Source organism: Populus euphratica, unplaced genomic scaffold, assembly GCF_000495115.2.
Source record: "Populus euphratica unplaced genomic scaffold, PopEup_1.0 scaffold237.1, whole genome shotgun sequence".
Taxonomy (NCBI): domain Eukaryota; kingdom Viridiplantae; phylum Streptophyta; class Magnoliopsida; order Malpighiales; family Salicaceae; genus Populus; species Populus euphratica.
This window is the reverse complement of record NW_011500086.1, coordinates 279214-295392: the sequence shown is the minus strand read 5'-3', so window position 1 is coordinate 295392 and position 16179 is coordinate 279214. Positions and strand designations below refer to the sequence as shown.

At 30.2% G+C, this 16179-nt stretch overlaps 1 protein-coding gene across 5 annotated transcripts; it reads left to right on the top strand.

Annotated features, from left to right (window-relative positions):
- The first annotated feature begins 7953 nt into the window (after positions 1-7953).
- LOC105108980 (probable receptor-like protein kinase At5g39020) lies at positions 7954-14280 on the top strand. 5 transcript variants are annotated; one of them, XM_011003522.1, is made up of 9 exons: positions 7954-7991; positions 9553-10773; positions 10911-10940; positions 11137-11166; positions 11349-11393; positions 11556-11585; positions 12114-12143; positions 12386-12466; positions 12981-14280. In XM_011003522.1, exons 2-9 carry the CDS (start codon positions 9996-9998, stop codon positions 14117-14119), a joined length of 2163 nt encoding a protein of 720 aa, XP_011001824.1. In that variant the 5' UTR covers positions 7954-7991; positions 9553-9995; the 3' UTR covers positions 14120-14280. The 5 variants fall into 5 exon arrangements, with proteins under 5 accessions (XP_011001824.1, XP_011001823.1, XP_011001825.1 ...); XM_011003524.1 differs by lacking the exon at positions 7954-7991 and having other exon boundaries at positions 10290-10354; positions 10438-10773; XM_011003521.1 differs by lacking the exon at positions 7954-7991 and having other exon boundaries at positions 9460-10773.
- Positions 14281-16179: the final 1899 nt, after the last annotated feature.

The window sequence follows — 16179 nt, the reverse complement described above, 5'->3', positions numbered from 1 at the left end:
ATGTGGAAAAATAATTTTTTCCAAACAAATATATCTGTTGGTGTCATGAGAAAATCTATTTTAATTTCTATATATTTTAACTTTTTATATACAACCACAACAAAAAAAAAAATTACTAAAATTTTGACAAAACTTCTCTTATACCAGAAAATCTCAAGTTATTTACTATAACTTGGTATTAAATCAACAATCATCAAAACAAGTTTCAGTACTTCGCAGAGGAGTGGTTTGGTTAATAGAAGTGGATCGAGCGCTTTCAGTACTTTCATATCTTCTGGTGATCTTATTGAATTTTCATTGACTGGAAGGAGGTATTCTTGATTTCGAGAACGATCTATGAGCAGATAAAGCTTTTGCAAGCTTTCATTGGATGTTGAGCTTCAGCAGCTACAAGCTGTCTGGTCTCTAAAGAGGTCTTTCAGATCGCTGTCCTATAACGATTCGCCCAAAACCGTTTTGTTTATAGATTGACATGAATCATTAAAGAATATGTGACATGTAGTTTGCTTAGAGGAACCTGGTCTATTCTACTTTTTTTTTTTTTTGGCAAAGCTTAAGGGTAAGCTGAGACTTTATGATGCAGTGGGCAATTGTTTATACTTGTTTATGTTGGCTAATTATAGCTATCTTGGAAGTTCCTGGATGAAAAAATAGAGTTTAATTGTATATAATATAGAATAATTGTAAAATGAAAAAGAAAATAATAAAAAATGAAAGTGAAGAACACTCGATCATCACTTGTTTGACCATTTCAAAATACCATTAGAGCCTCTAAATAAGTCATTCCCAGTATAGAAGAAATTAAAATCGATGGCCTTCAACCAAAGAGCTAGATAATAAAAAGCGAGCTCAAACATCGTATTCCAATTTAGCATCCTATCCTCTAAAATCAATTTGATCGTATATTTTTCTTGGCTGTCAGCTTCCCACTGTTTCAAATCATCTTTGTGTGGACTCAATCTGACCCCATTTATTTATCATTACAAGAAGCTATTGGCACGGTATTTGATCAAGAATATTTGAGGAATAAAAATTAAATATCTTGGGCGTTTTTCTATAGCTATAGCTTTCTCGGTTTTTAATGATTTTGGTTTGTTACAAACCCATTATCTTACTGTTATCTGCGTGATGGGACCAAACAAAAGCTATCTTTCACTATATATTCCATTACCGTGGGGTTTTGATTTGTGATTTCAAACGATCACCAATCAAAAATTGGCTTTGTTGTTTTCTATTGTCATTTTGTGGGCTTTCAATATTGTCATTGTCTTCTATAATGAAAGGTAGCTTGATTGTTATCACATTTTTTTTTCCTAACCTTTTCTGTAATTAATTGGCTGTGTTGTTTTCTATTGCCCTGGAAACTTCAAGCTGGGAAGACTCCTTGCATTTTTGTTTTCCGTTTCTTTCTTCTCTGTTTGGGCTCGTCTGCATCGCATTCAGGATGGACCCGAGATGTAGACGAGCTTGACTTTGTAAGCGGAGGCCACGAAGAGGTCTTCCCCTTCATCGGCGGGAACTTTTCATGCAATTTCCTAAATCCTAATCATTGAGATAGAGAGCAACCAAGCAATAATTCCAAGACTTTAGTAATCTGTGGCATTCGTAATCTAGAGAATTTCTTGTTTACAAGGAGGATTGACCCAAGTTTATTGATTGAAGTGAGATTATAATTTATGTTTGTGTATTTTCATGGCTAACTATTACTTTTGTGGTTTAAGTTTTAAATTAATGAAATCAGTGAGATAGTGAACATTCAATATTTCAAAGACTTTAATTTTCGGCCATTCATTTTATTTTATTTACTTTCTTTAAACCTTTTTTTTTAATACATTAAAATAATATTTTTTAAAATTTTTAAAAACTATTCTTAACATCAACATATTAAAATAATCTAAATAATTATACTTTAAAAAAAAAACATAATACGAACCATTCTTGCAGTGCTTGAAAGAGCAACAATTACCGCGCTCCGGTGACAATATCCATAATATTAATTAGAAAACAAAAATGTGAATTTGATATTGAAAACTACGTACACCCAAATTTGTTGCAAAATTGTTTCAAAAAATTTGCATAATATCGCCAATACTACGTGGAAGCAAAAAATGTTTCAACCTCACTTTTGCAATAGTAGTTTAACTTTTGGATGAATTTTCGGATTATATATTTTGCAATATTATATATGCTGATATCTTAAAAAAAAAGAAGATAAAAATAATTTTAAATACTTAAAATTAAGTAAGTATTTAATTTTTGTTTTATATATAATACTTCATTAAAATTCAATTACTTAATTAGTTGATGACTTAAAATATTTTAAAAATTAACTTTAAGTTAATTATTTTATTTTAAATATATTAACTTTAAGTTGGATCTTAATTTAATTGTTTAATAGTTATATGTACATAGGACTTAGCCTAATGTTTTCACATGAAATGTATAATTCTCCATATATATTTTTAAAATAAATGAGCACCATCACTTTGATTTTGAATTTGTTCATTTGTCTTTTAATAAAGTAAGAGAAAATACATAAGAAACAAATAAAAACAAAAAAAAATACAGATTTTTATTTTTGTAATTACCTTGATTTAATATTATTAGATCATGCACTAGTATAAACTAAACTTATTTCTAAATTAATATTTCTAACTAGCCAAATAATATTCTAAGCAATGCCATATTAAAGATAGAAGTTGCTATCCTCCTCCTAAAATTTAGTGATTTAGTAACGCAATAAATAGAATTATCCTTTGAAAACCTTTTCTAGTTATTCCGGTGGTAATATAGTTGCAGCGATAGAAATTGCAACAATTACCGCCCTCCTTCTGGTGGTAATATCCATAATAAAGATTAAATAAAATGATTGAAAACGGGGACATGGTTTATTGCGTTTCTAAAAATGAAAAAGCAATAAAAGCTGATTATGAAAATATAAATTTGCTTGTGAAATCAACGTCCGACCAACTTTATGGGAGTATTATTACGATTTGCCAATATAATTAAAAAGTTTATTTAATTATCGTATAAATAAAATTGGAAATAAACTTTTAGTTTTAAATTTTTAAATTTATTTGTTTTAGGCCTCTTTAGTGTTAGATGGTCAAATAAAGTTTAAATAAAATACTATATTGATAAGGAGTAATTCAAAGGAATTGATTTGATAATCGAGGAGGTTTGTTAATTTCCTCCTTTAAGTTTTCATGTTGAATAAAAGAATATATATATATATTGTGAATTTTCATTTCCAAAGGCTAAAGATGTCGTCTCACATTGTAACCCCTTTAAAAAAAGAAACGTAAATTGATTTGATAATCGAGGAGGTTTGTTAATTTCCTCCTTTAAGTTATTGAATAAAAGAAAAATAAAATAAAATAATATATATATATATATATATTGTGAATTTTCATTTCCAAAGGCTAAAGATAAAAATGAAACGTAGTGGTTTTCACTTAGAGTTTTGCAAAACGGCGTGGTTTTTATACAGTTTTGCATTTCTACTTGACTCCTACTATATTTATATTTAAATATTGAATGGCACCACATTCTTTCCTTGCGTTTTTTTTCTCTTACAGACTTGGAAACTTCAAGGCACTCTCCTCATTTTGGAAATTTCAAAAATATTGAATGGGCTCGTCGGCATCGCATTTAGAAATTTGAAAAATATAATTAATGAGAATGGGCCCAAGATAATAACAAGAAGACTTTAATTTGTGGCTACTGATTGATTTCCTTTCGTTTTGATCTAAGATGGTATACGTGACTGTAGACGAGTATTGTCCTCGTAATATATTTATATCTCTTGAGCAAAGTGTAACAAAGCACATTATTTGGTTTCCCAAAGAAAGTTTCTCTCTCAATGTTCAGTAGAGTATTAAGGCACCTCTTCGGTGCAGATGCAGCCCTCCCTTTTCTAGTGATCCTATCCACCCACCATACGTGAAAAACTAGATTTTAGCTAAACAAATAAATCCGTTGGTGTCCTGTGAAAATCTATTTTAATTTCTACATAATTGAATGAAATAAATTTTCAAAATGACACTCAAATCAGCATGCAAGCATGATGGTTTAAATAAAATTTTAATAATAGATTATTTTATCTTTTACCGTTCACATGTGATTAATGATAGTAGGACAAGGAGAATTGACATGTGAAGTTTTCGTCTTCATGTTGGATTGATTTGAAGATACATTTTTAAAAAAAAAAATGAGGGTAGAATTTGATTTTTAAAATATTTTTTATGTATAAATACTTTTAAAAAGTTCCTTTTTAATCTAAACCAAAGTAATTTGAGAAACACTGCAGCATCCATTAAAAATGATGCATATTTATTGTAAAAGTGTTTCAATAGCACACCGTATATACTATGTGGAAGCAAAAAACATGTTGAACCTTACTTTTGCAACAGTAGTTGAACTTTTGGATGAATTTTAGAATTATTTTGCAATATAATGTGAGTATTTATTTTATTTAAAAGGTCAAAATAATCTTAAATATTTAAAATTAACTAAGTTGGATAACTTTTGTTTTCTATATTAATGAAATTATATATTTTAAAAATAATCTAACTTTAATTATTTTATTTTAAGAGTATTTGTTTCCACCATATATAGATCTTAACTTGTTCTGTTGCCCGCAATCCATTGCGGGTATGGTTTTGTGATGTCACTAATATCCATGTGAGCTTATTTTTGTAAACATTAAGAGTAATCTCACGACGGACATAGCTAACATGATTATTGTCTGATATGGGTAAAAAGAATAATCTATGTGAAAATCTTAACCGACATTGTTTTTTATTTTAAGAAAAAAATCAGATCATGAAAAATATTCAAACTGATAACCTTTGAACCTTCCACTTGATTGTTAGTAAAGGCCGAGCATCAAATTAACTATACGAGAGAGCCGTCATAACATGACTAAGTCAATTTAAAGGAGTAAAGACAATGATAAAAATATAAAATGTAACAACCCTAATCTTTACACATCATTTAAACAAAAAAAAAAAATATATATATATATATATATTTACTTTGTTTTTTAGGTGGATTTTTTTATACACAACCGTAACAAAATATAAAATTTACTAAAATTTTAACAAAACTTCTTTGATACAAGAAAATCTCAAGTTATTTACGATAACATGTTCTTAATCCATTTTTTAGGTGAATTATTTTATATACAATCACAACTATATATAAATTTCGTTGAAATTTTTGTAGATCCTCCCTTATATTAAAAAATCTTCTTAAAATATCTCGAAGTTATTGACTATAACCTATTCTCAAATCCACAATCATCAAAACACAGCTTGAACTTTCAGTACTTCGCAGAGGTTGGTTTGGTTAATAGAAGTGGATCGAGCGCTTTCAGTGCTTTCATATCTTCCGGTGATCTTATTGAATTTCCATTGACTGGAAGGAGGTACTCTTGATTTCGAGAACGATCTGTGAGCAGATAGATAGGGCTTTTGCAAGCTTTCAATGGATGTTGAGCTTCAGCAGCTACAAGCTCTTCGGTCTCTAAAGAGGTCTTTCAGATCGCTGTCCTATAGTGATTGGCCCAAAACCGTTTTGTTTATAGATTGACATGAATCATTAAAGAATATGTGACATGTCGTTTGCTTAGAGGAACACCTAGTCTATTCTACTTTTTTTTGGCAAAGCTTAAGGGTAAGCTGAGACTTTATGATGCAGTGGGCAATTGTTTATATTTGTTTATGTTGGCTAATCATAGCTATCTTGGAAGCTCCTGGATGAAAAAACAGAGCTTAATTGTATATAATATAGAATAATTGTAAAATGAAAAGAAAATAATAAAAAATGAAAGTGAAGAACACTCGATCATCACTTGTTTGACCATTTCAAAATACCATTAGAGCCTCTAAATAAGTCATTCCCATATAGAAGAAATTAAAATCGATGAAAAACGAGCTCAAACATTGTATCCCAATTTGGCATCCTATCCTCGAAAATCAATTTGTGACTGTCGTTCCAATTTGCCCATAAAATACCTTAGGATAACATTGGAATGCTCTTCATTTGAACCTGTCTTCAACAAGTAAAGTCCACTTCAAAACAAGTGGATCTATAGATTTTGGCATGCTCCAACATAATGCAGAACATTTCATGAAATGTACGTTGTCAAAGCTTCCGGGGTTCATATATAATAGTGAAGAAATAGATGATTCACATTAGATTTTTTAAAAAAGATTAATTGAGTTTCTGAATGGTTTGATTGCAATAAAAATTAATTTTTATGATAGTGAAGAAATAGATGATTCACATTAAAAATTGATTTTTAAGTCAATTTTAGCTTTAATTAAAAGAAATTAGGGGAGAGAACAAAAAAAAAAAACAAAGAAAAAAAAGAAGAAATAAGCTGAAACAGAAGAGAAAAGAAAAGAAAGAAAAACATGAGACAACATGGGAAGGAAAGGAAAGGAAAAAAACAAAAGAGGAAAAAATGAACAAAAAAGGGAAGGAAAACAGAGAAACAAAGAGGAGTAAGAATAGAAACATAACAAAAAGAAAGCACAGAGAAAAAGAAGAAGAACTACCAACCCAACAGCTCACCAGCATATACTATATGTTAAAACAAATCTGAAAAAATTTTAGAATTTTAAAAAAAAAGTGGTTATTTTGCGTATTTTTTATTAATTTTTTTTAATATTAATTTGTATTTTTATACTATAAAAATACAAATTTAATATTAAAAATATTCGGTTTTCTCTGAAATATTGAAAACATTATATAAAAAAATAAAAAAAATATATTTTACTTTTATACATATAGTCAAGTCTCTCAAACTTATAAGAAATTTTTATATCATATTTTTATACAAAAAAATTCAAAAAAATTAAAATAAATATATTAACTTTTATTTTGAATTTTAATAACTAATTTATTAAAAATATCAGAACTAGTCTAATATTTCAAAAATACTAAAAAAATTATTTTGTTTTCTTTTCATATCTAGAATTACAAATTATATATAAGATGTATTTTAATATTAAATAAGAGTTAGTTCTTTTTTTATCAACATTAGAATGGTTATATTTCACCCGATAAAATAAAAATCTATTTATCATATAGGATTTTTTTTTAAATCTTAAAAAAATTAATAATTAAAAAATACGATAACATTTTAATATATATTAAATAATTAAATAATATAATTTATTTTAAATATAACTAAGTTGGACCCAATCGGCCCAACTTGGTCAATGGCTCAAACCAATGACTTGACTGGGCAGCAGGCACGCATGACTGAGCTCACGCGTGCACTGCACAATGCGAAGATAATTAATTACCTTCGCACTATCTTGCAACAATTACATTGGAAACGAAGGTGAATGGTTTTACCTGGCGAAGATGAAGACGAAGATGAAGGTATCGATCCAAGTGTCGGCCGGAGAATATTCTCCTCTTTCTCTTCCTTTTAGTCTCTTCCCCTCTGTTCTTGTGTCTCTGTTTGTTGGATTTTTTTTTATTACTCTCTACTCTCCTCTGATTTCCTCTTCTGTTCGTTTTCTCTACTTTTTTCCCTGTTTTCTGCTTCTTTTCTCCTTGTTCTTTTTCTGGCTACTCACTGGCCTTTTATAGCGGTAGAACCAACTAGTTGTTCCCCAGTACGCCTTTTCTTTCCTTGGCAGAGTATAAGTCCTGTGTTGACTTGGATATGAGATTCAATCCTTATCTCCCGCGGTGTTTATCTCCATGTGGGGATACTCTTTAAACCCCGTGTTTTGGGTAGATTAGGACACCAATAGTCCCGCAGTTGCTGGACTGTTAGTGGTGGTTTCTTCCCCGTCTCAAAGACCTGCTAACTAAAGGGAATAATATGAGAAATGACAATAGAAATCATGGAGATTATTCGTTTGAATGTGGTGGCAATTAATGTTCTTCCTCTCCTTCTTTGCACAGAGTTTCTTTTGTTTTTAGAGGAAGAAGATGATGACCAGAAGTGAAAAACGATGTCGTTTCTGGTCTGAGCGGCAGTTTTTCAATCTGGTCCTCCAAGTTTCAACATGTTTTTAATCAGGCACCTATACAGAATTTTGATGCCTTTTACAAAATGATCCCTTGACCTTAATCACTTGTAATTTTATCCTTAATTAACTCAGAAATTTAATATTTACTCAATTATGTCCCTGATTTCATTAATTAAACTAAATTTAAGGTTAATTAAGTCCTCAAACTTATCCATTATTTAATCAAATTCCGATATCATTAATTAAACCCAATCAAAGTTTAATTGAAACCTCATACCTGTTAATGTTTTCAATTTCTTTCAAAATTAACTTTCAAGATTATAAATCCAACATGATTAACCCCTCAAAGCTTCTCATTTGTGTTGTTTTGATCCAAACCTTAATTTTTTTGTTTTTTTCATTTTGTAGAATTTTATGTTATCAAAAATTAGGTTATGATAATCATCACCAAGATTTTGCACTAGTTTCTAGGGACCAATCCTTAGGATTAGGAGAAGAGACATTATCAAGAGCAAGATTGGTAGTCTGTTGTTTGAAAGAAGGTATTGTGAAGGAACTTATGAGTAAGGAGATGACTATAAACATCTGCATATGAAAGAGGTTTTGCCTTGATTACAAGGCTAGTTACTAAGTCTTTGAACTCACCATGAAGAACACAAAACACATATAGATTGAAAAGGCTAACTAATAGGTTAAGCCTCTTATTTCTCTTCAACTAGTTCAAATTTGTGATATAAAAGGAAACTAATTTCCTTTCCTTTGAAGGATAAAACCAGTCAGACTATTAAAACCCTTTTAGGCAACAGTTAGCACATGTTTTTTGATACTCAAAACACACAACAAGAGATAGGAGGCGACATCCAGGAGCAAAAGCAGTTAGAACTAAAAGAAAGAAGCTACGAAGAACAATCACTTCAAAACATCAAATTCTCTTATTTTTCCATACTCATAAGTAATATTCATTGTATCAAGTTTGTCTCCTTTTAATTTAGCTATAGAGTGGTTTTTTATTCTAGTATTTGTTGAGTATTTTATTTGAACTTAATGCTTATGTATGCTTGATCATCGTTTACATAATTTGGAATTCAATTTGAGATCGAGAAATTATAATTATTTTAGCTATTGTTTGGAATACATAAGAAATCAATAAGATAGAGATATCTATAGAACTTGTGTATTTCTTAAGGGTTTTATCGTTTCTAATGAATTTTGACAAGTTTAGAATTTTCATAAAAATATATAAAATTTTCTCATTAAAATAATTCATTGATACTTGAATGAGATTAGTGACTTACTTAGTAAAACATAATTATTAATAAAAAAATTCAATTGATAAATTTGCATAGTATTAGTTATGGCATAGTCATAAACAAACTTTAATAATTGAATCAGAGGTTTAATAATTTTGGTATTATTGATATTTTTCGTGAATCCTCATAGAATTTGTTAGGATAACTTACTCCTTCACTTAATTACTTTTTACGAATTATGCACTTGAGATTTTGTGATTTTGACCAACAAGAACCCCCCTAAATTATCTTCTACTCGTTGCAAGATGGGACCGGACATGAAAGATCGCTTGAAAGGCACCACATTTTTTCCCCACTTTTTTCTCTTACCGACTTGGAAACTTCAAGGAAGACTACGTGTATATTTTTTTGTTCTTTCCATTTTTGCTTCTCTTTTGTGGGCTCGTTTGCATCGCATTTAGAATGGTCCAAGATGTAGACGAGCTTGACTTTGTATGTGGAGGCCATTCAGAAGTCTTCCCCTTGGTTGGTGGGAACTCTACATGCAATTTCCTGATTCTTAATCAATGGAAGAGACCATTCAATAATTCAAAGACTTTAATTTGTGACCATTGATTGATTTCCTTTCGTATTGATCCAAGATGGCATTCGTAGTCTGCGGATGAGTATTGTTCCCAAGATCTTACAAACCTTTTGTGCGAAGGGTAACAAAGCGATTATTTGATTTCTCTGAAAGTTTTCTCCTTCGATGTCCAGTAAAATATCAAGGCACCTCTTTGGTGCGTATGCAGCCCTTCTTTTGCTTGTGATCCTATCCACTCACCATAGTTGCAGTGCTAGAAAGACCAACAATTACTGCGCTCCTTCTTCTTGTGGCAATTTCAATAATATTAGCTACCCTTTTCGATTAAGTACCGATCCCGAAAGCTGTGGCAACAAAAACTATGAACTTGCTTGTGAAAACAACGAGCGCCTAACTTTACACTTGAACATGGTAAAATATTATGTTCAGGCAATCAATTACAGTGACTTATCAATTCGACTTGTGGATGCTGCTGTTCAGAAAGATGATTGCTTCTCCCTCCCCCATCCACTTAGTTTTCGCTGGTTAGATTACTCAGTCAAAAGCTCTTTTACGTTTGTTTTCATAAGTTGTGAAAATCCAATACTGAGTCCTCCATCTTATATAGTGGACACTTCTTCTTGCAAAAATGACAGTAGCACTGCATATAATTCTACTTCGTCTAGCAGTGTTTCTTCTCCCAGCTTCTTTAATATGGAAGGTTATTCCTATGTCATGGTTGGTGGTGTTAAAATGGCCGACATACCAGACTTGTGCCGTATAAATTTGATTTGTTATGTGCCTGGATTTCTCCTGCCAGAAAACAAGACCAATATGTCGTATATAGATGTCCATGATATTTTGGTATATGGGTTCGAGCTTTCATGGTTCTCGCCCTGTTGTGGTTCTGTAAGAGAGAACCGCTGCGGGTACTTTGATAAAACAGCCATGGCCTCCTACTGTGGTAAGTATGCCTGTGATTATCCATACCGTATTTGCTTTATTTTAGAATGATCAAAAACTAAATATTGTTGATCTATGTAATCTTAAAATAAGATTTGAACACTGATACGACCTTTTCTTTTCCTTGAAATATTGCAGTTGGAATCGTGATAAACTGTTTTTTAAAAGGTGATAACTATTGGAATCTTATTTGCTGTTGCTCGATTTTACAAAAAGTTGCATATACCTTAGGCTCGATCATATATATTACGGTTTTCTTCTGTTTTTCATTCATCGAACCCTTGCACGCTGACAATGACTCAATATCTTTTTGGTGATTTCAGGTATCGACTGGGCAATAAATCGGTGGTGATTTCGATTTCAGGTATCGACTGGGCAATAAATCGAATTATGGGTGAGTTGATTTATTTTGTCTAATTATAGCACTATCAAGAGAAGGAGCTCTAATATTTTACAAGTACAAGAACCTCAAAATAACTTATAAAGCCCAAATATATGTTCTTTTATCCTTTAGTTTTTTGAGTTTGATATGTCCTGGGAACACTGATATGATTTTTTCGTTTCCACGAGCTGTAGCAATATGGTTGAAAGGCACATGGTTGAATGCCAGGTATTTGAAAGGTGAGGACCATTGCTTGTCTTGTTTGTTTTCTTGAAATACATGGATTGGACTTGTTACATTTACCCTAATCATTTTCTTCGCAAAGAAGGTTTTCTTTTGTTATTTATTCATCAGGATTTTACACTCTCATGCTAACTCTTTAATGTCTGATATAAATATAGGTGTCATGTCGATAATAAATCGAAGCATAGGTGAGTTAATTTATTTCTTCAGAAAAGAACTTAATATATTCTTTTTATTGAATTTACTTGAATATCATAATGTTAATTTATATAATGTAATAATAAAATAACTACAATAATCGAACTGAATCAAATTCAGTCAATTACTTTTTAATTTTAATTTTAAAATAAACTCACATGATGAGCAATCTTATATTTAGGTTTGTTTTTAATCAAATAATTTCTTTGAATTCATTATTAAGCTCGAAACCATGTTGAGATTTGATTTTTCTATTTTCTATATAAAAAAACCTCAAATTCTTTATTTAGTTTGGTGATTAAAGTAATAATTTTAATTTAAAAACTTAAATTATTAATTAAAGTTAAAGTATTTCTAATGATATTTTTATATTATTTTTTAATATGTCTTCACAAGTAAAATCCTCTGGAAACTCTTATACAATTGTTTGATAAAACTCTTAATTTGTTGTTTATTTTTAAAGGTTTTACATTCTGACACTATCTTTCCTTGTTTTTTTTTTTTTTTGGTGAATATAGATCACAAGGCCATGTCTTATCGAAACCCAGGTGAGTTAACTTATTAATTTCTTCGTATTATAGTACTAATTATTTCCGTTGTGGGTCATTGACCATTTGACCTTGTTTTTCCGATTCATAACCTTTCAATTAGTCTTTTATCAAGTGATTTATTAAAAGAGCATTACAAGTCACCTAGCATTGCATTTATATAATATTTATTTATGATTCTTAGTTTTTTTTTCATTATTATCGATTTTTTTTCATTAATTGTCCTCGTGTTTTTCTTGTAGGAACGACCATCGCTTCAAATTTACTAATCATTCTCGTAAATTTGTTCTTGACGCTGCTACTTGTGTTGCTTGTCCTCATCGGTAAGTATTTTACTTTGCTTTTTTAGACTAATTGTGAGGCATTCAATTCATGTACATCAGACATAAAACAAATTCATCTGAAAGCATAAGCTCTATACATGATTAAGGAAAAATTAAGTGCAAGAAATGATCTCCAAGTTTTGGCTCATAACAGTTAATTTTTAAGAGTTAGAATATTCATATAAATGGTTTTTAGTGATGTAAACAAGTATTAAGCTAATGTTTAAAATAAAATTATGGGCAAAACTAAAGCATGCATGCTCACACAAATATTTACACGTAGCATAAAATAAAAGAAATATTTATATGAATATTTTATTTTAATTTTAAGCTAAGAATTTGATGTTCCAAAAAAAATATGCTTTCATAGATACACTATTAAATTGGAAGGACTCAACATGGAGATACATAATGAAAGTCACTTTTCTATTCATAAAAAAAAATGTTGATATGAAAGTCTAATAACATTATATATTTTTTCAATATTAATTGTTTTTGTGATGTCTTTACACAGCGGCATTGCATGCGCTATTATTCCTTTGTGGTCTTCCATGTCTCGTAATCTTACTTATCTACAAGTGGCAAAGAAGGCATTTATCCATGTATAATAATATTGAGAAATTCTTACAAAGTCATGGCAATGACCTCATGCCAATAAGATATAATTATTCAGAGATTAAGAAGATAACAAACGGATTTAAAGACAAGTTGGGACAAGGAGGCTATGGCTCAGTTTATAAAGGAAAGCTTCGAAGTGGTCGTTTTGTAGCAGTAAAAATATTAGATAAGTCAAAAGCCAATGGACAAGATTTTATCAACGAAGTTGCCACTATTGGGAGAATTTACCATGTCAATGTCATGCGAATCATAGGCTTCGCTGTTGAGGGATCAAAACGTGCTCTTATATTAGAATTCATGCCTAATGGGTCTCTTGAAAAGTATCTTTTTTCTAAACAAGGTAGTATCCCACTAAGCAATAATAAAATGTATGAGATTTCTCTTGGGGTGGCTCGTGGAATTGAATATCTTCATCAAGGTTGTGATATGCAAATTTTACATTTTGATATCAAACCTCACAATATTCTGCTGGATGAAAAATTTATTCCAAAAATCTCAGATTTTGGACTGGCCAAATTATACCCATCAGGTAATAATAATGTGTCTCTCACAACTGCCAGAGGAACAATTGGATATATGGCTCCTGAATTATTGTATAAAAATATTGGAGGTGTTTCTTTCAAATCTGATGTCTATAGTTTTGGGATGTTATTAATGGATATGGTAGGAAGAAGAAAGAACTTGAATGCATTGGCCAATCATTCAAGTCGGATTTACTTTCCTGCATGGGTTTATGACAAAGTTAGTGAAGGAAAGGACATAGAAACACAAGAAGATGCCCCGGAATATGAAAAGAAAATATTAAAGAAGGTGATGATTGTGGCGTTGTGGTGCATACAATTAAAGCCTGATGATCGTCCCTCAATACATAAAGTTGTTGAGATGCTTGAATCAGATGTTGATTTCCTCCAAATACCTCCTAAACCTTTTTTGAGCCCACATCAGATCTTAGAAGATGATGATAGGGCTAACCCTATAAAGTTATCAGATTTATCAAATGATTGGATAGATTCTTCATATAAGTTTGGTCGATGAAAATATAGATGTGTATGTGTTTATTAATTTTCATGATAGATTAACCATCTACACTTTAATTGGTAAACTTCATTGATTGTATTAATAATTGGATATTGGATCAATATTATGTATTTTTATTAAAGTATATTTGAGTTGAATATGTATCAGATTTTTATACATTTTCAAGTAGTTTTTTTATGATTCTAATACCTGTATATATTCAACAAGATAAGGGCTTTATTCTAGTTTCGGAACATTAATAAAGCAATGTCAAATCTAATAAAAGCCTGGTTGATGGTTACTTTTGTGCATGATCTCCTTCGCATAACGAACACAAACCAAAACATGCAGAAAATCTTTCTCCATAACTTATTAGGTTGATTTCTATAACATCTTTTACAACATTTGAATATGCAAACTAAACCTTTTACTCTACAGAACCATTGGACATGTGTAGAAGTTTTGCTGCAAACTCTTTGATATTCTTGTCATAGTTTCCACCTTCATCTAATGTCACTTTGGCCAATTCCTTCCACTTATATGAATTCCTTTTAACCTCATTCCTACTCTCTCCTTCCACAAATTCCTTTATGCACATTTCTATCTCTTCTTTGGTCACAATCCCCTTATGATTTGTTTAGTCACAATCCCCTTCCCACGAGTCCTACATTCAAAACATCAATGATATACTTAGCAATTGTTGATTGATCAGTCCACCGTGGCATTGTCACCATTGACACTCCCAAACATCAGTGTTGAATTACATCCATAACGAGTAAAGAAGCACCCAACATATTTGTGCTCCAGAACTTGTAGTGGAGTCCTTCATTTAATTATAAGACCCTTCTCCGGTGTAGGCTATATTGATGGTTTTGTTCTATCACCGTTAAAACCCTAATTGCATTGTTATGCTATATTTTTGATGACCTATGACATTTCTTATTATAATATTTTTGACATTGATGCTAATAAATTTCAGACTAAAAGTTCTCTCCAAATCTAATGCAAACACTTCTAATTCTAGCGTTAGTGGATATTAAATGTATTTTTAATTATTTTATTGCTGACTACAAATGTTTATGAATACAAATTGAAAAAAAAAAGATATTAGGTATTTCACTTTTAAAATAAATTTAGTTATTTCACTTTGGTTTTATTTATGAAAGTTTTGGAAAGTATTTTATGAAGACCGACAAGGCCATCAATATATTTGGACGAGTGTATTAAAGATCATGATTACTATAATCTTGATCTCTTTACTGAATGGATTAGCAACAAACCACCAAGGTCAGTTATATATGTGGTCTTTAGTATCGTTTCTTATCTAAGCTTGGGGTTGGAACAAGGTCAGTAATTTCTATTTCTTATGGGTAACCAGGGATACTGAGCAAGCCAAGCTCCCTCAAAATATTTGTGGATGACATAGGTTGTAGGATAACGTTTTTAGTTTCTTATGGGTGAGAAAGGTTATGCAGTAGAGTGGAGTCCGCAAGTTAAAATGCTAGCTAATGAGGCTGTGGGATACCTTTTTAGTCATTGTGGTTGGAACTCAATAATTAAGACATTAGGAAAGTGGTTTACAGAAAACCACTTTCCAAACGTTTCTATATTTGTTTGTCATTAGAAAAGTTGATCAACAGAAAACACTTTCCAGCCAAAGAAAAATTTAGGTTAGTTTCTAGGAAAGTGTTTTCCTATAAAATTTAAACGAAAAATACTTTCTGAAAGTTGTGAAAAATTTAGAAATGTCTTATTATTTACTGATTATATCAAATATGGTCCTTAAACTTTTGATTGCTATATATATATTTTGTTTTGAATATTTATTTTTTAATTTCATTTCTTAAAATTTAATTTTTATATTAGTTTTGGTACTTATTTTTATAATTGTTATGTACTTTTCCCTTATCATTTTCTTATTGAAATTTTTTATCTATCAAATTTGGTCTTCATTTTTTTTATTGTTACTTATTTTATTTGAAATAATTTATGAAATGTTAATTATTATTATTTTAATTTTTTCATCTTTTATTTTTTAGATCTGATTTCTATTATTTTGATTATTATTTATTTTATTT

What these genes read in the sequence shown, in the direction of transcription:
- LOC105108980 (XM_011003522.1), top strand. Translation starts at nt 9,996, where the DNA reads ATGTCCAGTAAAATATCAAGGCACCTCTTTGGTGCGTATGCAGCCCTT. An exon ending in GATAATAAATCGAAGCATAG is followed by an intron (nt 11,586 to 12,113) that starts GTGAGTTAATTT and finishes TGGTGAATATAG; the next exon opens with ATCACAAGGCCATGTCTTAT. An exon ending in CATGTCTTATCGAAACCCAG is followed by an intron (nt 12,144 to 12,385) that starts GTGAGTTAACTT and finishes TTTTTCTTGTAG; the next exon opens with GAACGACCATCGCTTCAAAT.